Below are 23,634 nucleotides of genomic sequence, written 5' to 3' on the forward strand. Positions count from 1 at the left end.
ACACACAGCACAGGGTCTAGGAGGGAGCAGAAGGGATGAGGGATTTGGAAGACGTAGCCAGTGAAATGCAAAAGGAAGAGCTAGTGTTGCTATCAGCAAATATTGAGAGGAGATATGAAAGTGCTATCAATATAGAAAATCTGTATCAGAAACTACTGAAGCAGAACAGCACAGAAGTAGTCTTAAATTACAACACTCATTAGACAATTATTAGGGTAAAAATGTTATAAATAAATGTTATAGATAAAGAAGCAATGAGACACAGTTTCACAGGTTGGTAAAGACCATTTAAGAACATGCTAGACCAGGAAAAGTGGATGTTCATTTGTGTATAAAAGATTAAGAGCCCCACCCCTCCTTCCTCTTTTTACTGTTATGATAAATTGTTCTGTTTAAGAAGAGACACGCACTTTTCTTAGAATCAGCCTTTTAATTCCCTTTTAGTGAACCAATGCAGAATAAAAACATATTTACATGTAATTCATACACACAACAAAATATTTTAACTTAAACACATTTAAAACCTGTCAAAAGATTAAAATATCAAAAAGTATCAAATTAAATAAAGACATCCACTGTGCTAAGATCTTTGAGCCATTTGGTTGTTTGCATTTGGCATAAAAGACACCTGGAAAGTGAAAATTAAGAACACCTGTACATGAGTCTATTTTAGGCTTTATGAAGACTGAGATTATACCAGTAGACCAGTATGAGATGCAATGCCATCAGCTCCATCATGATGGAAGTCTAGAATGAGACTCAAAGGTTTAAAACAGACTTGGACAGGGAGAATTTGGTTAGAAATTACAAAAGACTTTCTAAAGTTAAGTTTCATTAGGCTTTGAAAAAATGGCCTAAAAATTTATGAAATCTACACTGGCATTGGAGACATCAAGAATACTTTTTATGTAAATATTCAGGTGTGAATTAAGTATAATTCCTTTCCTTCTTGCCCTTTTGCAGCGTTCTGTGAGATCCCTACTTGACCGTTTAAATGACAAACCACTACTATTCACTATACATTCCCACTTCTCATCATAGCTGATCTTTCAATGCGTGTTACAGAACTTCAGCAGAAGAAATACAATTTACACTTTTCATCACTCATAAACAGGGGAGGAAATGATGTTAATTCTGATATAATGGGCAACACAAGGAGTTTCTGTGGTACCTCAGTAACAAAGAGAAGATGTGGACCCACAGCATTGGAGCAGACTGCTTGGCTGAAGCTAGGACCTGGGATCTGCACCAGGTGAGCTTGGACATCCTGCCAGCCTGTGCAGTTCTGCCAGTCTGTGCTGGAGATCAACAGGACACTTTCAGGATACCTACAGGTCTGGTTATATTTTTTTGGAACATGCTAAGGACCATATTCTCACAACTGAATATGGTGAACATGGTTCTTGTGCCTAAAAATGATGCTGGATATGTGCAGAGACTGGAGCTGCCTGAGTGTTGGCTGACACAAAATAGCTCCAGGTCCATGTGAGAGCTCAACAACCCTCCCAGGTACTAAAAGGCACTCCCAGGTGCTGCTTTCTGAGCAGATCTTGGCATCTGCCTTACAAGTTTGCTTGTTCCTGCTAGTAGAGAAAGCAAGAAGCACCCATTTTAAGTAGAATTTCCATAGGAGAAAATTGCTTTCCTTAAGAATTCTTGTATGCCAACACTTTAATTATTTTCAAACTCAGGCCCAAGATTACCCAGCCTATTAAATTGTTTCCTGCTCATTTTCTTCAATATTGGTCACAAGACAATTTGATTCATGAGTTCCAAGGTCACCACGGTATATGGCATTGTCAAACCCAGCTGTAAACATTTGTCGATCCAGTCTTCTTTTATAGAAACAATACAATGTGAGGCCAGTGCCAGCTAGCAGAAGGAAGACCAGTATAAAAATCATCCCACCTAAACCACTTGATGATGAAGCAGCTTTGTGTATTGATGCTGTGGAAGACAAAACAGAACAATTGCTACAAAGGCCCAGAGACTGCTGTTGCATACAACAAATATCCTTAAGTAAGGAACTGAGTTAAAACAAAAGTGAACAATTATAGCAGTTAAAATTGATGCATGCTCCAGATAAATAATGCAAAATTTGGCTTAATCTGTTCTAAAAAGCATTATATTTTATATACAACTTGTAAGGGAAAAAAAAAGAAGACATCCAGTTTGAGAGAAATGTTCTCATTTTGAACAGATTAAAATTAAAATGATCATGACATAAATGGGTATTTAAATTAACGTTTCAAGTGGAAATTACACTTGTAAATAATGAGCACCTATAAACCTCTTGAAAATTCTGTTTATTTGGCCTAAAAGAAACCAACTTACCATTATTGACAGGTGAATCATGGGTTGGCTCAACTTCAGCAACTTCAAAATTAAAAAAATATGTATATTATACAGTTTGAAAGCAACAGTTCAGTGAAATAAATACTGCATACATAATTTTTACTTTGTTAATAACAAATAATAACAAATTTTAAATAATCATAGACTCATAGGATGGTTTGGGTTGGAAAAAGCTCTAAAGATTATTTTAGTTCCAGCTCCCCTGCTCTGGAAAGGGACACCTTCCAGACACCTATTTTCTCACAAGCTCCTATCCAAGCTGACCTTGAACATTTCCAGGGTATCCACATCTTTGGAAAACCTGTTCCAGTTGCCCACCACTTTCACAGTAAAGAATTTCCTCCTAATATGTAATTTAACCTCACTCAGTTTTATTTTAAAGCCCCTTATCATTTCATGCCTTTGGAAGAAGTCCTTCTCCAGCTCTCTTGTGTGCACCCATTAGGAACTGGAAAGTGATGTAAGGATTCCCCGGACTCTTCTCTACTCCAGACTAAACAATCCCAGCTCTCCCAGCCTGTGCTCATATGGGAGATGCTCCAGTGCTCAGACCATCCTCAAAGTCCTCCTCTGAACCAACTTTTAAACTATTTCAAATAGTTTAAAAATAACCCTGTTAAGTTTTTCTTGTGCTGGAGGCCCTAGAGCTGAACAAAGTATGTGCACATGAAAAATATATGAAAAATATGTTTTAACAAATGATGCCGAATCCATGAAATATACTTGTTAAAAACACTTGTAAAAGAAGAAAACCCCAGGACTACCTTTTATCTCACTATTCATTGCTTTGAACACTTTTTATGTAAGGTAGATTGTATTCAAAGTTTTTATTCTTCCACAGTGTAAAGCTTAACACCTCATACTAAAGAATTATGTATTTTAAACTTGCAAAAATGGAAAGCACAGCTGTACTTAGCATTTTAGCTGTATTTTTAGGCCAATTCCTTTTCCTCCCTCCATTGCTTGGGGAGTATGATTCAGTTAATTGCTTGCAGGACTGACTGGCTGGGCCCTATAAAGTTCAAGGATGACTCCACTGCCAACCTGTGAAGATCCACAGGCAGAATTGGTTCTCTGCTACATCAGTTGTGTGGTGGATCTGTTTGCCAGTGGCAAACGTGACCTATCTCAAACTGCCTTCCAGCTGATATGTGCAGGCACAGCAGGGTCTGTGCACATACAGTGACCCTGACAGCTGCATGTGTGCAGATTTACATCCTTCATGTTTTATGCAGGACTTGCCCCAGCCTGTGACATTCAGATTTCTCATCAGTTGTCATCCAAAACACCACAGGGCCACGAGTAACCATTACAAATTAACCATACCATGTTTGGTGGTCCTAGCACGTCTCACACTGCCCCTGTCAGCAGAGAAATTAATTGGACCCCACTGCACACCCTCCCTTGATGCTCATCCAGCAGATCCCAGCACATTTCACTGTGGTGGTACTGTTCCCATCAGCAGCACCTGCCTTCTCTCTGCAGGAGCTCAGTGACTTTGTACTGCTTCCCTTCAGCTTACCTATCAGGAGAGTATCTGCCTTTCTTCTCAGCACTCTCTAGTTCATCATTTGATTGATGAACAATCTGTTCATCCTTTACTGTTCCTTGCACTCTAAGCATATTATTCATGAATGTTCTCTGCACTCTCAACAGAAGATATGTCCTTCCCTACCCCACTGTCCAGTAAATGCCCAGAAATCAACGCTTTTAAACTGAGGGAAGGGAATGGTGACTCAGATTATTCTCCTACATTATTTCTCACCATTTTTAACAGGAATTACTCTTGGCTTTCATTCAGATGCATGTGCACCAGCATCAATGTATAAAGTGTACCCAGTGCCTAAAAGCTTTGGCCTGATGTGTATTAACCACTACTTTTAAAATAATCCAATGCACAGAAATTCAGAACTTACTTTTGGGGATTTTGCAAATAAAATTCTGGTCAACAGAGCAGTAATAGGTCCTCCAAGTTCCGCTTGAGACATCCATGTCAACACAGTGTTCATCAAAAAGTACTGTAGGCTCTCCCTTCTCCCAGTTGACATATTCTACTGCACTTCTGTCCATCCATATCCATTCTCCTAAAATCAAATGTGTTACCTAGTGAGTGAATGAGTTGGAGAATAACTTCTAGTCTACCGGTCAGTGACGTATCAGATCAGATCTGGGATTTCTTAGTTGAATAAATTGGTATCACAGAACACCTATTTCTAACTCTAGAGCACTTATTTCTCACTCCTTTAACAGCCAGAGCTTTTCAGGTGGGAGTGTACCAAATGCAAGTGCTCACAAAGTTAATTAACTTCATTAGCATTCACAGCTGTCAGTGATGTAAGGACCTTTAGCTGAAGCCTGCACCCCGGACTGTGCCTGGGAGCCTGAAGAAAAGCACCTGTACAAGCCAGTATCAGCAGAGCAAGCATACAGAGTGCTCAGGAGATTTTCTTTATGTGTGTATTCAAGATCAGCTAATAACTACTTTATTAGAGATGGGTTAATTAATTATCTTTGCAAATTGAATTAGCTCTCTCTTTAATCATTTCATCTCCTGCTGACAGTCAAGCATCTCCCATCAAGTAGGAATAATAGCCATCTTCTCTCCCTCAGGGTGTGGTTTTGTGGCAGCATACCCTGGCATATCCAGCTGCCTCAGTGCCACTTCCTCTGTCCCTCCCTGCAGCTCCCCCTCCTTTTGTAGTGCTTATTTTCAGTAGAACAGATCAGCCTGCCCCACCATTGCTGGTGGTGAGAGACACAGACTTGAGCAGAAGTTGGAGGCCAGTCTAGATTCTCTCTGGAGGTTTACCCTCAACGTCTGCCAAGAAAAACTAGATTCGGAATTATGATGATATAGAATAGACCATCAAATTTGCAATTACAGCAGTTAAAAACAAACAAACAAAATGATGACACTAAAGATATTTGGATTAAAATTAAAGGTTCCACCAAAAATTTATGGAAAAACCACTGAAATTTAGATTAACAAATTTTTCTAGGCAGCTCATATGAGATGCTATGCCCTGTGTTTTCTAGTAATAAATTTTAATTTCATTTAACTCAACATTCAATGAAAAGACAACATTTTGCTTAAAATACTGCAGTGTTAAATGTCAAAGTAATTTGAGTTAAAAAAGACAATAAGAAAATTTTTTAGCCAACTACTGAACTGCTAATCTAAAACCTTTTATGGATAAATATACTCTGATTGCAACAAAGATACAGAAAACATAGACCCTTGGTAGTTTTTTTGTTTTACGTATTTTAACGTAAAAGCGATTAAATATTTATTAGGATTTTTTTCACTGATTACTTATTAAATATTTAGCATATTTGTACTATTATTTAGTATGTTAGTAGTATTCAGTATTTGCTCGGTTTATTTAGTATCTGTTTTCATCTCAGTATGCATTGTGAAATAGTTACCATCAATATTTTTGAATAATCCTATCCAAAACTTTCTGAAGTCGCTTGCAAGTGGAGACAAGTAAAGTAAGAGAAAATTCATTTCAGCTGGATCTTCTATGGAAACCAGAGAGGCACCTAAAAATATCAATTAAATATGACATACGGTTTCAGTGAGATTTTTTGGTATAAATTAATTATCTCAGTAAAAAATCATTACATGCTTCATGATCAGCATTGCCATACAGTAAAAACTCTTGATAATAAATTTCAATTAGGTGTAGCTTATAATTGATACACACATTAGGTATTATCATTTGGTTCTGGATTAAGAAGCCAAACACACAAGCAGCCTGTAAAACATCCTAATTAAGAAAGGGAACTTACCCATTTGAATACACATCATGGAAGCATCAGGCCAGCTTTCCTCAGATGTGGTGTGAACATAGTAACAATGCCCACGGAAGGGAATCCAAGATCTACCACGCTTCGGTTCAGGACACTTCCCAGGAAGCTGTGGTGGTTCACTAGGGATTAACTCTATTAAGAAGACAAACAGGTTTCAGTGGAGTTTCAAAATCCCAGTGAAATATTTGCTCCTGCACCACACATCAGCCCTACAAATATGATGTTTATTTCAGAAAAAGGAATATGGTGTAGACTTAACTAATTATAGAGTGTTGAATTAAGTTTGACAAACTAGTAATAAACTATTCTGGTTGGAGCTGGCTTTCCTGTCTGCTAAAGGAGGCTTACACCAGTCTAACTGCACTTGTCTTCAACCTGGCAATTTTTACCTAAATCTTGTGAAACGGAATGAGGAATGAGTCAGTATACATAAGGGATCTCAACACCTCAAATCTGTGGCTTGTGTCTAGCCAGTTTCTAGAAAAGTCAGTCAGAGAATTTGTCTGTGCCTTCCCTTGTACTTCATATATCCTAATCAACAAAAAAGCAGAATTTATAGCCTATTTCATCACCTGATTAAAGCCAAAACAGGGAAAAAGAGCTTAAATTAGTATAAAATTTGCTGTGGATTATGGTGCGGAAATTATGCATTTCTTGTATAATTTGAAACACGTTTGAAAATTGCATGCAATATTTGAGTGCTAAAGTATTTGAGCAGAAACAACAAACAAATTAATTGATTTTGCTCCTACACTGAGAGAAGTTTCTTGACTCACAACATTTCAAAAGATACTTTTAAATGTACAAGTATATCATTAATATATTTATAGTTAGGCTAAAGTTGACTGATTCTGTAGCTCTTGACAAACAATGATGCAAAAAGCCACTATGGCATGTGGCATGAAATATGAATAGCTATCTTTATGATGTGCATGTGTTGACTGGCCTGTGAAATTAAATGTCTGGAAATCACACAAGACAGACTGGATCTGAGAGCTATTCCTTAAAAAAGTAAGTTTATCTCAAGGCACACACTTGAGGTCTATCACAACCTTTGCATATGAGGGAAAACTAAATTAAAATAAAGACATTAACTCAAATTCCAGCCTCCCAAATCACATTTGTCCTACTTAGAACTTACCATTGGATTGCTTACAGAGAGATAAAAATGTTTCATTGCAAGATGCTGTCTTCCAAAAACCATCCAAATCTAAATAGACACAGGCTTTGTTTTTATTTGGTTCTCCACTGCCCCAGTTAAGATACCTGCTCCTCCTTCTATCTGACCATAGGTATTGGCCTCCACTCTAAAAGAAAATCACAATTATGATTATGTCACATACAAGAATTAAATTGGAAGACCATTAAGATTGTGCTGAATGCACACAAAAATTAGGAAAAATTGAGAATCATGGTTTCTTGCACAAGATTATGCCATGAATATGTAAGAACCTGGTCCACACTCCCACTCTCCACAGCAGGTAGGGCAGTGCTCCTACAGAGATTAGTTTAGCATGTAGCCTATATTATTCAATTCACATCATTTGTCTCATGCTCTAAATGGGCAAAGGGTCTTGAGGTAAAAAATGTAAATGTACAGATGAAGGTTTTATTAAATGAGTCCACATATACACACAGATCAAATAAAGACTGCAGAAAAAAAACTTTTGTCAGCATTCCTCTAACATAGGCTTGTCCAGGTATTTAGAGAGCAAAGAGAAGAATCTGAGGTTTCACTGGAGACAGAAAAACTGATGAGGCTTTCCTTGGGGCTGGACCACAGGCCCCAGCCACCTGTGTTAACTGTGCTTGTGGTGAGTTTGTGGGTCTTGCACAGACCAGCTACCAGAGATGAGCTAAGCATGTGTTTTGTCAATGGATATCACCAGTGTTTGCAGAGAGTGACTGACATTAGTCACATCCATGGCTTTTGTCTCCCCATCCTGTGCAGCCTAGATCCTTCCTCCTGTGATCTTTGGAGGCAGGGTCCCGTTCTGTTCTTTGTGCCATTTCCTTTTCTGTCTGCTTTGAGACCCTTGGCCATGTTTCATTCCAGATTCCTGTCTAATCCAAATTTCCCAGTGCTCTCACTGAGATGTAGCTCCAGTTCCTCCCACCTGAGCACCTGTGTCCCACAAAGCTCTTGCTCTACTTCTGTCAGTTTGATTTCCCCCAGCTTCAATTCCAAAAATATCCAGCTACATTTTATTTATCCATGTTCTTTTGTACATGCCTCTGTTGGTGCTTCCCATTTCAGACCTTTCCACTCTTAGCTGGGTTTGTTGGCAGTTTTAGAAAGGCACCAGCTTTAGCTACAAAAAGAAGCCTAAGGAGTCCCCATTGCCAGAGCCCTGCTCTTACCACTAATGCCCAGCACAAGCTCTTGTACTGCTGGGTTACACATTGAAACAAAAACTTACTCACAAAGAAATAACCTTGTATTTTACCTATTTTTAATCTAATTTTTCCTGTGGTGTGCTCCACAGTGTGCCTTCAGGAACAGCACTGCTCCACCACAGGAGCATGTGGTAGACCATGGAGGAAGTGAGAACTTTATCACCGCTTTTACCACTGAAGCCACTCATTGCTGCAGCTACATTCTTGGTGCCCTTTGAAGTGTAGGCTGTGGCAGTTCTTGTTTACACTATGAATAAACATTTAGAAGTGTAAATCCCCTCAAGTGGAGGGAAGTCAGGAACCTCTGCAAGGTTTGGATTCCTGCCACGCGTCTGTGGATCTGCCCAGCAGCTCATCTAAGGTATTTGTATGACCGTCACAAGCATTTGGTGGACTCACCATGTTGCTGTTAAGGCCAATCCATACAGGCTCCCCATGCTTTAATATTTGTAGCCAAAGGAAAGATTCAGCATAAGGATCCAGGACACTGGCCAGTTCTGCAGACTGGTCCCTGCAGTTCTTCTCTGCTTTTTCCCAGCTCATTTTGTAGTTGATGATTTCATAGCGATCATCACCATAATTGTTAAAGCCAAACTCCGCAACTGTGGGTTGGGAGTGCAGTAATTTGGGATCTGTAACAAACAAAAGAACAACCAAAAATCTAACTTTATATTGGTTCAGACTTCTAACACTGAGACAAGTTCTAGTGTACTGGATTTGTCATGTAAGTAAGAGAAACTGCATTAAAAAATTAAGATATACCCAAAAAATCCCTGCAGTGATGAAAGCCACATTTTCAGGTACTTTGACAAAATTTTCTAATGCTGTCAGAACGATCTTTATCGTTAGTATCTGTATGATCCCCAAAAATATGCCTTGTAAGCACCAGACCTACCCAAACCATATTGTACCAATGTAGGGCATTAAAAGGAACAATTCCTTCCATTTTCCCATTATGTATGAGCATTTGTTGTACTTCTGACAGGGAACAGGGTGTGATAAAAGCACCATGAGCAAGCAGAGAGATGTAACTGCCATGGCTGAAATTGTCTGAGAAAGAATTTAAAGGAAATCAAGCTGGGCAGTTTTAAAAAATAAAGAAGTTGCAGTGTTTTTAGTACAGCATTAAAAATTCCACTTTTGAAGATGTAAAGACAGTGTACTCAACCACCTTTGATTGCCAAAAGTAGTAAACTATATGATGATACATAGATTTATTTTTTTTTGTTTGTTTTTGTTTTTGTTATTTACCGGTCTAGTCTTTAAAATAGAAAAAGTTAAGTGATTTTCTCCAAAAAAAATAAAATGTGTGATCATCTTGTTAAAATGGTCCATAATGCATGTGATACTGTGATTAATTTTATTTAGGTTAGGGCAGAATTACAGGAAAGTCATTTTTAGCACAAGTTTGAAATTACCACAATAAATCAGTTCTACTAGAAAGTGGTGAAAGAAAACTCACCAGAATTTTTTTGGCAGATGTAACTTTTGCTTGCTTTACATCCTTCATCTTTCCATTTCCCTGCCTGTTCAATAGGGTTCTTCATCAAGTAGACACAATCATCCTACAAGACAAATGGGATTAACAATGGGAAAGATGTGGATAAGAAGAAAACATTCCTACTTCTTCTGGGTACACAGACTCATGTATCACATACAGGCACATACAGAGGAATAATATGAAGGTCATAAAATTCATACAACCAATGGTTAGGCACATTATATGGCAATAAGCGGTTGTGGCTCAGCCCTAGGAAAGTCTGCCCTTGGATGACAGAGGGAGTTGCAAAGCACAGCACAGAGGATGTGTCTGGGACTATGTGGGTGTACATAACTCTGTGCATGGCCCTGTATGTGTGTGCATGTGTGTGGCTTGGTGTGCTGGCTCTGTGTGCTAGGTCTGGCCCACAGCTCTGCTGCTGTTTTCCTCGAAGTTATGGGGAATCTCAGCACTGAAGTTTATCTGGAGAGCTGAATTCCTCCTTCTGCCCCATTTCAGGATTAGGAAGCCAAGTGGTCACCAGAGTGCAGTAATGTAGAGGCAGTTTGTCAGAAACAACCTTTTGTGGGGAACACCTCCCACACCCTTGCTGATGCACTTTGGACCCTTTACCTTCCGCCTTTTCTCCAAAAGCATGAGAAGAATGTGGCTTGGCTTCCTGCAGGAGGAGGCAGTAGCTGTCCCTACCTCACCTCAGTATAACCTTATGCTACCTCAAACTCCCTTCTAACACTAGCCCAGGTCTTGTCTGCAAGAGAAAGAAGTTGTATGTGAAGTGATTTCTGGAGGGGAATGGTCACAGCCTTCTGCAGAAAGCATAGACGTGTGAGATGGGGAAGCCCTGGATATCCCAAAACCCAGCTCTAGCCTGATGGTAGCTGGACCTCAAAGAGCTATGTTCCATTTTAACTGAATGTGAAGTAATTCTCTTACGAAAAGAGAGAAACTTGGTAGAGCTAGCACAGGAGTATAGGAATAATATAATTGGGTAGTATTCTACATTGGCCACTTCACAATTACTGAATAACACTTTACACACAAAAAGGTATAGAGATGCCAGAATTTTCAAAGCATAGAGGAAGGGTTTTTCAAAATGAAGATTAGGGGAAGATAAAAATTAGAAAGGAAGTTCCAGACTCCCTCTTTTGAGTATTTCATTCAATACATTTAACTTGACAGGCTCAGTGCCAAGAACTGTCACTGCATGCAATTATCTGAGTGTTTTCATCAAATCTAAGTAACACTAACAGCATCCCAAAATTATAGTTTATAATATATAAAAAAAACCATAAAAACATATAAATATAGTTTATGCTATGGTTAATTCAAATATCCTGATGAGTAAAGTGAGGGAAATTGCTCACTTGTCTGAGTTTTGCATAATTCTTCCAAACCTCTGTCTGAACTCATACAGAACCACGACAAATACAGAAGCTGAAAAAAAATGTGTGTAGATATATCTCCCACACAGCTACTCTGCTGTTAAAAAGCAATGAGACTACTAAAAATCTTCATAAAGGAAAAGACAGAAATACAATAGTAGCTACATATGGTTTTTTCATCTACCAAAGTTGTAATGTTTAAGTGACAAAGAGAAATTGATGCTCACCATACTGTAGTAACTTCGGGAACCTTTTGCCCAATTTGTATAGTCTACTGAACTGCCATCTGTCCATAAGTATGTGTGCTCCTGATTTATGTCGTTCAGTCCAATCCAAGCATCAGTTGCAGAATTTTTTAAGAGGGACATAAGGAAAGCTGCAGGGAAAAAATAAAAATTGTATAAAGAAGGAAACAGAACATGTTCTTCTGCAATGCTGCAGACTTTAGAGAGTCTGGAAGCAGGACGATGACTTTTCTCTTTATAAAAATGACAAAAATAAAATTAATATATATTAATAGATGTTTAACATCAGTCATCTGGAGTTAAAATTGAAAAAAAAAGAATTTACAAATTCAAAGATGAGCAAATTTTTAATGAAACAGGAATTTGTACACTTTTCTATGTTGTTCATCATCTGAGGAAGCACGGAAAATATTCTAATATATTACAGAAATTAACATGAGTACACTAAGCCTTGGCATGTCAAAAATGAGTCCACCAACTTCCTTTTCCTACTTTGGTTAATTCTTTGTTAACCTGACTTAATAACTTCATTTCTAAACAAGTATAACACAAAAAACCCCTTACTTAGTAACCAAGTATGTATGAATTTGTGGAATGCCAGATGCTGCTCTCCTTCCTGCCTAGACTGACTTTCCACTAAAATAATCTCCTTCTTCTGCTACAGAAAAGAAGTTTAAACCACTAGCACTGATGGAGTGAGGTAGGAGATTGTCCATGTGCATCCCTCAGGACCTGAAGCAGCACATCTCCCAAGCAAACATGAAGCCTCTTAAAATATTTGCAACATTCTGAGCAGCAAGACCAGCAGGTGCTGAGGTCCAGCAGAACAAGGGGAACAGGGGGAAGCTGGGACTCAGTACTGGAGCCTTCTGCTGCCTGAGGATGTGTCCTCCACTGACACCCACAGCATTGGCTCAGCAGCTAGGTGACCAGTGATTTGGGTTTGGATATTACTCCTTTTGTGTGCTATTTTGGCATAGAATCATAAAATCATAGATTGACCAAAGCTGGAAGTGACCTTGGATCAGGTAGTTGGACCAGCTAGTTTAATCAAATGGACATTTAATTATATGATGAGCCTCTATAAAAATGTTACTATTTCAGCAGTACATCCTATATTAACCTCCAAACTATGGCTCTAATAGTTAACCAAGACACTAAAGCCTATGTAAGCATTTTTTCCAAAGGTGCCATTTCTCATTCAGCATAAATTTGTATTAATATGGAATAAATTACTACATATATGGCAGAAGCTCTAAGATATTTTTTAATTTTTTTTTTATCAGGAATTACATGGTGTACCATCAGTGTCAAAACATTGGTACTTTTTACCTTGCTCTTCCTTTTTTGATATAGTAGCCAGATTTCCTCCAAGATCAATGCAGTTGTTTCGTGCAGCATGCCATGTCAATGTATCATTTTCATTAAAGCCAAAGACTTTAAAACACTGAAAAAGAGAAATGTGCCAAATCTGAATCCAGATGCTGTTTTAATTTCTGACAAAAACATCTTTGTTTTTAAAAAACAAAACAAACTGGATATTTAACGTAAAAAGGGAGGTTAGCTAATTTAACAGTACTTTCTAGCTTGTCTTTAGGTTTAAAAGAGAGAGAAGACCTGTACTACAAAATTAGTATAAAGCCCAATATTTTGGCATATATTTAAAAGAAGGAATATGTCAGTCTATTGATCTCAGCAGACATTGTATTAAGCCTTGTGAGCACAATTCTGAGATTCTGAGACATTAGACATGACCATGATAGAAATGCTGAAGAAGATGACAGAAAAGGGTAAGATATGTTATTAGAGCAAAATATCTCATCTTCTGTTGCTCTATTTGTCAAACCAGATTTGGTTCTCACAGGATAATCACCAGAAAAGAAAACAATTCTGACATTGTAAAGAAAGCCATGAATTTGTCATTTCTTGTAATATGATCTTATGAGGTTTAAGTCATTAGACAACTTTGTCAGAGTCAAACCATCCTAAGCATGTAACTGAAAAGTTAAGCAGTCAGTTTGTGGGAAAATTGAGGAGAATGGAAGGTGATCAGAAATGGTGTATTAACACTTGGAGAAGAGTCAAGAGAAGAGCCTTTGAAGCTCCTCTCCCAGGAAATGAGGAAGAGAGAGAGATTATCTTGGGAGAGTGCCATGAAATGAAAGACACTGAGTTTGTGACTTTTCCTCAGGACTGAGAGAGAATGAAATAGAAGACAACAGCCAGTGGATCTCGAAAAAGGATCTCTATCAAACTGAAATATTTTTCCTCAACCAAAGGGAAGATAGACAGAGCTAGACAAAACAATGCTAATGAGAATTATCTTCATTACTAGGTATGTTCTAATTACAAGTATTGTAGTGTTCACTGTTGCTTTTTACCCTTTATAGCTTCATTTATAAAATCTATGGATTCTTATTACATACAGTCTCTTATCCTGAAGTTTTGTCTTTTGAGAAGGTTAAGAGCAATTGTACATAATAAAATACAGTGAGTCTTATAACTAGATTATTTAAATTCCCTAAGTTTTTTGGTTATAGAAAAAAACCTGATAAATTTGCTCAAGGGAAGATGCCTTGGTGGCTTAAGAGCCATTGCATAGTAGGCAAGGGATGATTAAGTGTCCAGACAACATGCAAGAGCCAGATAAGCTCAGCACAGTAAATGAGAACATATATTTTTGCCAGTGTTTTGTATTGCCAAAGATAGATGAGCAACTTCCCTCATGTAGAGGTGTTGCCAGATGAAGCTCTGTTCTTGTATGTCTCAAGATCTCCCTCATAATTGCTGTGGTCCCAAGAGAGGCTGCAATTTCTGTTTTAGGATTTTTAATTTTAAGGTCTTTAAATACACATAAACAGAACATAATTTGTGATAGCTAAAAACCCTGCTACAATTGAAAAACTGATTCAAAGATTTTTTTTCATTCTGCTCTTTTACAAATACAATGTATTGCCATTTCATACTTCACCTTGTTATCAAAGAGGTGCCAGTCTTCCATACAGCCACCCTTTGGTGGTGGAGAAGTGGGAGTAACAGTTGGACGAACAGTATTGTTAAGCCTTTCACAGATGAATAGCTCAACACTGCCACAGTTGATATCATTCCATGTACCTGAAAGAAAATTAGAATTAAAACAAAACAAAACAAAACAAAACTGAGAGATAAAAAATGTCCTTTCCTAAAGAAAATCTATTGTAGGAAGTAAAACTGGTTACAGCATTTGGATTTCTCCAGAAACAATAAGTAACTGTATGCTTGCTTGTTTGAAATATTCAGGTTTCCAGCAAAATTTAGAATATAAATAATTAGTCTAGAAACAGATATTTCAATATTGCAAAACCATAGCATTGACAAAGGGGAGTTTTGGTTCAAATACTTAAATCTCTGAGATCTGTAAAATCTCTGGAATCGCTCTGTCTATATAAGGGACACAGTCCTGGTTGCTTTCCTACCTGAGCTTCTCACAATCTTAGAGTTTTCTGGTATCTTTTTTTCCTATTGGAGGATAACATTAACATCATCATCCCCATTTTACAGATCAGGGATGAATAGGAAAATTACATATATTTCACTGGCTGCAGACAGTTACAGATAACTACCTACAGCAGAATTTTTCACACCAATGTTTAATAGAGATATTGTCATTTTAATTCAAAGAAGTTGAATTACTCTTCTTATCTGAAAGAAGATTTCCAAAACAGGCAAACAGGGCAAAATATTTACTCCCCAAAAGTGTCCATATCCTTCCATTCACCTCTAAGAGAGCCTAGGAAGATCACCTCAGCTATAGATTTTGAGACTAGAAATGTTTAATGGTAGAAGAGATTTACTGATCAAAAAAAAAGACTAAGTTGTTGGCTAGTATAAACACAATTGCTTCCAGTACATAAAGAAAAGACTACATTTTATTTTCCTTTGTTTCCTTTGCTTTTTGAACACTATGAAACAGCAGCATGCTCAGTATGATAACCCACACAGCCCTCCCAGGCCTAAGGCACATCCTGCAGATCAAATATTGCTACATCACCCACCTGTATGGGTATACATGACCACACAGTTTTCATCATTATTTGCAAAATTGGGTTCATTTGGAGCCCAGGCAACATAGTTCACTGATGTTCCATCCATCCACCTGAAAGAAGTAATTTGAGGGAATTATAATTCTAAGTCGAATTAGTTGATATTTCTTTGCAAAGGATACATTTGAGTTTTGTGTTTTAAGTTTCCTGTATCTTAGCTTACAAGCACATGCTGCTCTCTGCGCAAAGGAAACCAGGATCTTCCACTTGGAACTAGTAAAAAATACTGTCATATCAACTGCCTACAGTATTGACTCAGACCAGGTCTGCACAAATCATCCTGACTGGAGGGTCCCAGCTTCTCTTGGTCTCTGAACACTGATAGTGTGCACCAGTGCAGCACTGGACCTCAATTTCTCTGGAGCACAGAAAAAAACACCTGAGTTTATTTTAGCAATTTCCTGGATCAAAAGCAGTAATATAAGAACTTGTAAGGTAAGAAAGAATCTTGAACCATATACTAGCAACCACTTGGAACCATTTTAAGCATAGGAAATCTTTAATGTTATACACCTATTTGCTTTTTCCAGTTATGCATCAAATGTTTTCTAGCTTGGTGATTCATAAATTTATTTTCAAAAAGTAGCCAAGAAAAAGGTGAAAAGTCCTCAGTGTGCTGGAAGTGGAGTGATTAATCAGACAAGACTGACAATATTCAGGCAATAACTCCTCCAGGACAATACAATGTTTTTTCTAATTTTGGCATGGTTTTGGAAGTAAGTTACAGATTAGGAATTCATCAGAATGCCTAGATGCTTGAACACCTCCTGGGTCAGATTGGAAAAACCAGTACATAATAAACCAAGAAAAAGAATATAAAGCAAATAGTGGCATCTTCATCCAACAGAGAAGAGAATGAAACTAGTGAGGGAACAAGGGAGGACTGGGAAAACAATGATTATCTGAGCAGTGAATGTGATGTAGAAAGCAGAATTTCCAGGAGTTGAGACTATAGAGTCTCTGTGGTTTGTGTTTTATGGCCAACAAAGGCAACCTGCGACAACAGAAGAAAGATTAAAATGAAGAGGCTGAGATTCATCTGACCAAGCTTTGAATCCCAGAATAAAGTACTAGAAAAAGATGCAGTGGGAGAGAAGAGCAACACAGGAGACATGTCTGCAACATATCCAAGGCTCCAGGGGATGTTTAAGATAATTCCACGGCACTTTGTTTCCAAAAACATTTGTAGAAGAGTAATGACTCCAAGTCACCTGAAGCTGTCTTGCCCTGAACTCAGAGATGACAACCATCTAGAAATCCAGACAAGGGCTCTCCAGTATTGATATTTCACCTCTAAAAACCACTTAGATGCCTCTCACTGCAGGTTTCTAGTGTCTTTTTTCTTTGATAATTTCAGCATTAAGTAATGCCTGCAAGTACCATCTGGAATATGCTGGAGACCTCCAACTAATTTTTTCGTTCATCTAACAAAGAAAAGAGGATGATGCCTCGCTTACTATGATCCAAGGTCTCAGCCTCAGAACACAAAAGCAGAGTAAAGAATCAAAATAGGTAAAAATAGGTAGTCAAAATATGATGGGAGAAGTGCTTTGCTGAGGAGCAGAATCCCATTTTAAAACTTTATGTGAGGAAAAAAACCTGTCTACACATTGTGTCAGTCATTGAATTTTGACTGTTTCCTAGAGCCAACCCTGTCAAATGTGAATGCATTATAAGTCTGACAAAATTAATTTGTTTTTACTTACCGGAATGTTCTGTCAAGGCTCACACTTAAACCAATATAGAAGTTGTTCCCCCAGTCTTTATAGAAAATCTAAAACAAAGAAACAAAAAATTCAATTAGCTGTAATAAAACAGATTTCAAATAAAATTTTTTAAAGTTCAAAAAAGGCTGTAGTTTCTGTTGCAAAATTGCATGGCATATAATGTGCAGGGAGGAGCTGCTGGAATTATGTGCCCAAACTGCAAAATGCAAAATTTTGCTCCAATTTTCAGTATATAACTAGGGGAAAAAAATAAAAGAAGCAAATTATCTGAAAAAGAAATGGAGAAAAAGTGCTATGTTAAGAAGGCAAGAATGACCTCTTAAGCAGGCTTATAACAATATTTTTGAGAGTTTTAGGAAAACATAGTGGGAATTTGCTGAAAGTCTGCCAGTAAATTGTAGGGTTTTGTACTTAGTCATGTGGAGGAAAGAATGTAATAAAATTTTATTTTAATAGTAGGAAACTATTTCCAAAACATTGTATCATCACCAGGCCATTCTCTTCCTATAAGAAAATATTTGAACTTCAACCTTTTGCTGCAAATATGAGATCTATTTTGACAAAGATCATTTATTGAATTCTGTGAAAAGAATGAGTTAGGAAAAAACATAATTAATAATTGCAGCTTTCAGCTAAACAGACCAAAGTCTTTGAAAGTTGCACCCTGAGAGCATTCTTGAAAGGAAGCTAAGAATTTGTCTACGTATATCAAGCTATTAAAATAATTATTATAATAAAACTTGTAAGTAGATAAGCCAGTGAAAGGATGAAATGTGGAACTGATTTTTTTTTTTTTTTAATGATAGGGACCACTTTTTACTATTTCACAAACCAGCTGAAAAAATGTGCCCCAGTTCACAACAAAATGGTGCCATTTTCAAGCAAACATGTTTCTTACATATTTCCAAAGAAAATTTTTCTCAGTTTCACTCTCAATGACAGCAAGGTCACCACCATTCTTCTTGCAAAAGCCTCTGGCTCTTTCCATAGACATCGCTTCTCTGCTGAAGTAGTATTCCTTGTGTTTATACATTATCCAGTCATCTTCACCAACAACATATTCATAATCTGCAAATTAAAACATTAATTAGCCCGCAATAGAAATTAACTTCATTACATGTTAATTAATTTTTTTCACTGGAAGCACAAGACTTACTGAATGTGGAATTAGGCTCTGGTTTCAGTGAGGTTCCTGCAATATAAATCAATATTTGAGTATATTATGTTTCTCAGCTCTTTCTCAATTATATTTACACAGTAGTTAGCATTTTAATTCCAAGTAATAATCTTCAGGGTTACTCAGTATATGCTTATTTTTGTCATAGAATTTCTCAGAGTATCTGAAAAAAAACCTGCTACATTCAGCAAACAGCATGATAAGTTAAACTTACAGAAACAATGCTCATCTTTAGGCGGCTGTGTTTCTCTTCCTCAACATACTGCACATACTTTCCAAACTTGCCTGTGTATTTCATGGATTAATTAATAATTTTCAACTATTTCAACTGCTTTTAGTGAAATTATATGTATTAACTGTTTTATTGTGACTGATGACACAGCTGTCTCTAATACATGCAGATAGTGTGATCCGACCTGGGAAGGATATTCTTATCTACCTCTAAAAGTCTCTAAAGGCAGAAAGTTATCTTACCTTTTTTAATTTGGCAAACAAAGTCCAGCATGTGTTCACAAAATAAATCATTCCAATTCATATTGAGATAGCCAGTAAACACACCACATTTTTCATTCCCATCATAATTGTTTGGTTCTCCATGTGACCATTTTTCAAAATTTACCTGTAGTGGAAACACAACTTTGTTACTATTTTCCTTTTAAAAGGAGACAATTGTATCATTCTGTTAAACAAGAATGAACTTAACTCGATTTCATGGTCCATCTTGTTCTTTAATGTCAGACCTTTTAAGGAGAAGTGCATGACACTTGAATAGAGTAATAATTCATGTGTGTGTTTATAAGTCATGTTTATAAACCAGGAAGTTATTGCCTGGAGTTACCAGGAGAGCTGATGTTCTCCTGTCAAGCTCTAAAAAGAAATACATTCTCTGATTCCTGGGTTGTTTATCCTGCTCAGATGTTCCAACCCAAGACAATCCATTGGTGCTGCCATATGGCCTTGGCCTGACAGATTTTGATCTACTGAAGACAACGAGGGCAGAAAAGCTGAGCTGGTGTAGATGAACAAAATTATTTCTTGCATCAATGACAAATGGGAATATAGAGCTTACACAATCAGACTTGCTTAAATCAGGAGCTAGATTCCATCACCATTCTTTACTGTAAATGTTGTAATTTTATCTATAACTATGAACTATCAGAAGATTTAAGACCAATTCCTACAGAGGAATCAGGTACTAAAGACTTAAGGTCACTTGCATTTCTTATAGGAGTTATGAGAGCTGTCTGCCAAGAGAGATATAAAAAAAAGAGTCAAAACACTGGAATAACAAATTATTTACTCACTGGTGAGCCATCACTCCATGTAAATCCACCATCAGAGTCCAAGGCACTTAAACCCATCCAGTAAGAATAGTGAATATAACCTCTCTCTCTGAATGATTACAAATAGAATCAGACACAGCATGAAACAGAGAAGGGGCATGTAAAGCATTACATTATTATCAGCACACTTAAAACTCCAAGTACAATTTGAGACAATCATATAAAATAATCGTTCAATTCTCATGTGGGGAAAACAGCCTGGCACAGCATGTGCCAGGAAGCAGTGGAACACAGAACTTTATGGGAAAGATCACAAATCCCGAAAGTCCACAAAAAACTGAGTTAAATGAAAATATATTTAAATGTCTTGGTTCCACTAAGTAGCTTAGGCATTCAAATTCAGACCTGCTTGCACCATGGACTTGGTTTAAACATTTATACAAGCACATCAATAGGTCAGGCATTTCTTAGTCTTCCAATTTTCCCCCTTATTTAAGGTAGGAAATGAGCACAAAATATTCTTTGAGTCAAGAATATTTTACCTACTGATCAGCTACTAATGAGGTAGAAAGATCTGTTTTATCTCTTTGAATTAATTTCAGTTAAAACAAATTTTGATGATACTTCTTTCAATTTTGTGTATGTTCAAGCAACTGTAGTGCATGGCACCACCTTCCCACAGGTGTGTCAAGAAAATGTTTTGCTCATCTCTTTTTACCCAATTTTTTTCTGCCCCTTTTACACCATCTTTGTAAAGCAGAAACTGATCACCAGAATATTATATTTAAATGATGGACTCTTATATTTAAATGATGGACTTTGCAGATACTTACAGTCTAGATATCAGGTTTTGTTCTTCTTCACTGTGGATACATGCAAGATCTCCTCCAATGGTTCTGCAAAAATCTCTTGCTTCAAACCACGTTTGCATTTTTTCCCTTCCTCCCTGAAAAATCTACAGAAAGTGGGCAATTAAATACCGTGTTGGGTATTACAGATATTTAGAAACACAAATATGGGCTTCTATCTTTCCTCTGATCTTTTGGTCTTGTTCTATTACTGATTATTTAATTGTTCAACCATTCAGCCTGTGGTTGTCTATCAAATTTGATTATTGCTTTTCCTATCATCTCAGGGTTCCTGCGACTCCAAATTTCAGTTCCATACACATATAGCTGTTTCCAACATTTCCCAGCCATACCACCTGAGGATGGCTGGAGATGTTGCCACAGGCTGTCTGTCAGGTAGGCAGGGTAAAATCCACCTTCCATGCATGAACAAAACATATTTTTATTTAAATGGCAAACATTTGCATTCAGAAATGAAACACCTACCTTGAAGCAGAAGCTGCTCTGAGAAATAGACTGCCATCCCTCTGGACAAAACAGGAGAGGGGATGTTGTTGGAGGAGGAGGAGGGGGGGTGACTCCCTCCACCAGCTGCTTGCAGAGAAACGTGTTTGTTTCTTCACAGTTCAAAATATCCCATAATCCAGCTGAACTTCCTGTTGCCATGGCCACACAGCCTGACTCCTCTCCTTCATAAAACATAAAGTTGTTAAATCTTATTAATGACTCCTTCTTCTCAAAATATCTGCTGCTTATTTAAGAGTAACCTGTTCCCACTGTGTTTGGATACCAGTAGCTCACAATAGCTCATATGCATATCTATTAAATCATTAAAATATTTTTTAATGTAAGATCCTTTTACTTCATGCTAGGAGTTAAAAAAAAAAATCAACAAAAACCTAATGATACCAACAGACTCTTGCAGTCCCAAGTGATCCTCTAGAAGGAGATACCACAATCCCTGATCCATCCCTTTAGCACAAATAGACAGTAGCATTATCCTTTCTGCTGCTTTATGTCAGAAGTGTTTCTAAACCACTTTGCAGCTTTCAAACCCTCACTTTGTCATTCCCCAGGGCAGGAATTCAATGACCTCCATGGAACTCACCAGGCATTCCCACATTCCAGTGAGTGAAGGTGACAGGATCTCCACTGGCCCACCTGAATGTCCCCTCTTCTTCCACATCTGAAAGACCAATCCAGAAGTATTTTTCTGGTTTGAATCCAGTTATGGAGGTCAGAAAAGCTTGTTCATATCTGTGAAGAGTAAGCACCAAACTGTTGTATCATATTTTACCAGAATTTGTTCATTTCTTCAAAAAGTTCACGTTAGCAAATCTGGTAAAGTTAAGGTGATTTGTCAAGTTAAGGTAATTTGTGATTTTTATGTATGAAATGAAGCAAGGGTAATTATCTTACTTCTATATCTCTAATTATCATACAAAGAAACTTTTCTGTTGCATTTTGTTAATGTAAATTATGTCTAGAATTTAGGATGATTCTATTTACTTTTTATACCATGCAATGAACACAAGCCAAACAATACTTAAGTTAATGTGTACATATTTCTCATTCCATATAAATAAGAGCTACAGTGTTTTACTGAGCATTATGATAAGGTCTAGATTTTTAAATACTGTTACTGTGGGGGAAAAATATTACTATTATTTTAAAATTCTTCCAGATCTGGCTGTTGCAAAGAAATAAATAAAAGGCTGAAAAGTTTGAATCCAAGAGAAATAAATAGTTCCATGTTTATCTGTTTATTTTTAGTTCAAAAAGTTTTAAAACAATCAGTCAATCTGGGGTTGGTGTGCAGGTGACCCAGTTTTTAATTCCCAGAGGCAACAACAGTGCAAGTGTGTAGTAGCAATATCCTGAATGTTTGTACTGATGATCTAAAATCCCCTGATGTATTATGCAATACTTCATCAGCTCTGCCTTAAGTTTTCCTGGGAAAGAGTACTGTTGCGCTAGATACACATTATGAATAACTGCTAAGTAAGAAGAAATTTCTTTTTAACACTTCCATCCTTGTTGCACTCATTAGGGGACAAGAGTTACGTTTCCATACCTGTCTCTTACAGTAGCCAGGTAACCTTTGTTTTCTTCACAAACTTTTTTTGCGTCTGAAAATGTTGTTGGCAACTGCACCAAGGAGTAACAGTAAAAGCCATGCTTCATCCAGCCCTGTCGGTGAAGAAGCAGAGATGTGCGGAGAGGCTGTCAGATTGTACGGCTTTGTGCACTTCCAAAAGCCACGCTAGTACCACACCCAAGTCAAAACTTATCTCAAAGGCCATGAAAGGAACCAAGAGGATAATGAGACATAGCTTTTGTGACCATAACTCTGTGTCTTGTCCTTTGATGCAGGACACACCAGGGGTCTTTGCAAACAGTGAGCCATGGTTATGCCTTGGGGCTGGCAGCCACAGTCACACCACTTTGCAGCTCCCTGTGTAAAGCTTGCTCTGCCTTCTCATTGCATAAGTAGCTGTTGCAAGAGTTCACAGCCTGCAAAACAGTCAGCTCAAATATTCCTGATTCCTGTGGCAGATTGATAGAACTGAGGAAGCATGCAACCCTTGACATATGGGTTACACCCTGAAAAGATTGCTCTGCAGGGTGGCTAATATGGGTGCAGGGACCTGTTCTGCAGTAGGAGAGAACTGAGTGAAGTACACTTGTAACGAATAAAAAGAAAAGTCAATCTACATTTCAGTTAAATAAAACAAAAGTTTCGCTATCAGTCTAAGAAGTATTAAATGCATATGAAACTACCAGTTTTCTAGGTTCCTCCAAGAATAGTCAAAATAATTTACTT

General features: G+C 37.5%; 1 protein-coding gene across 2 annotated transcripts in view; it reads right to left on the reverse strand.

Annotated features, from left to right (window-relative positions):
- Positions 1 to 410: 410 nt before the first annotated feature.
- The window catches only part of LOC131575189 (macrophage mannose receptor 1-like), a 31,754-nt gene continuing 8,530 nt past the window's right edge, over positions 411 to 23,634 (reverse strand). For both annotated transcript variants that reach the window (XM_058830289.1, XM_058830290.1), the window contains 21 exons: positions 22,885 to 23,000; positions 21,919 to 22,067; positions 21,297 to 21,499; positions 20,796 to 20,917; positions 19,984 to 20,071; positions 19,154 to 19,298; positions 18,659 to 18,694; positions 18,401 to 18,570; positions 17,482 to 17,549; positions 15,728 to 15,828; positions 14,665 to 14,807; positions 13,026 to 13,140; positions 11,676 to 11,824; positions 10,028 to 10,130; positions 8,965 to 9,197; positions 7,310 to 7,475; positions 6,148 to 6,300; positions 5,782 to 5,898; positions 4,272 to 4,439; positions 2,335 to 2,376; positions 411 to 1,947 (listed from right to left, as the gene is read on the reverse strand). In XM_058830289.1, coding sequence (XP_058686272.1) covers positions 1,712 to 1,947; positions 2,335 to 2,376; positions 4,272 to 4,439; positions 5,782 to 5,898; positions 6,148 to 6,300; positions 7,310 to 7,475; positions 8,965 to 9,197; positions 10,028 to 10,130; positions 11,676 to 11,824; positions 13,026 to 13,140; positions 14,665 to 14,807; positions 15,728 to 15,828; positions 17,482 to 17,549; positions 18,401 to 18,570; positions 18,659 to 18,694; positions 19,154 to 19,298; positions 19,984 to 20,071; positions 20,796 to 20,917; positions 21,297 to 21,499; positions 21,919 to 22,067; positions 22,885 to 23,000 — 2,823 coding nt within the window. In that variant the 3' untranslated portion in view covers positions 411 to 1,711. The remainder of the gene's footprint in view (positions 1,948 to 2,334; positions 2,377 to 4,271; positions 4,440 to 5,781; positions 5,899 to 6,147; positions 6,301 to 7,309; positions 7,476 to 8,964; positions 9,198 to 10,027; positions 10,131 to 11,675; positions 11,825 to 13,025; positions 13,141 to 14,664; positions 14,808 to 15,727; positions 15,829 to 17,481; positions 17,550 to 18,400; positions 18,571 to 18,658; positions 18,695 to 19,153; positions 19,299 to 19,983; positions 20,072 to 20,795; positions 20,918 to 21,296; positions 21,500 to 21,918; positions 22,068 to 22,884; positions 23,001 to 23,634) is intronic.

This window comes from Poecile atricapillus, chromosome 2, assembly GCF_030490865.1.
Source record: "Poecile atricapillus isolate bPoeAtr1 chromosome 2, bPoeAtr1.hap1, whole genome shotgun sequence".
NCBI lineage: Eukaryota > Metazoa > Chordata > Aves > Passeriformes > Paridae > Poecile > Poecile atricapillus.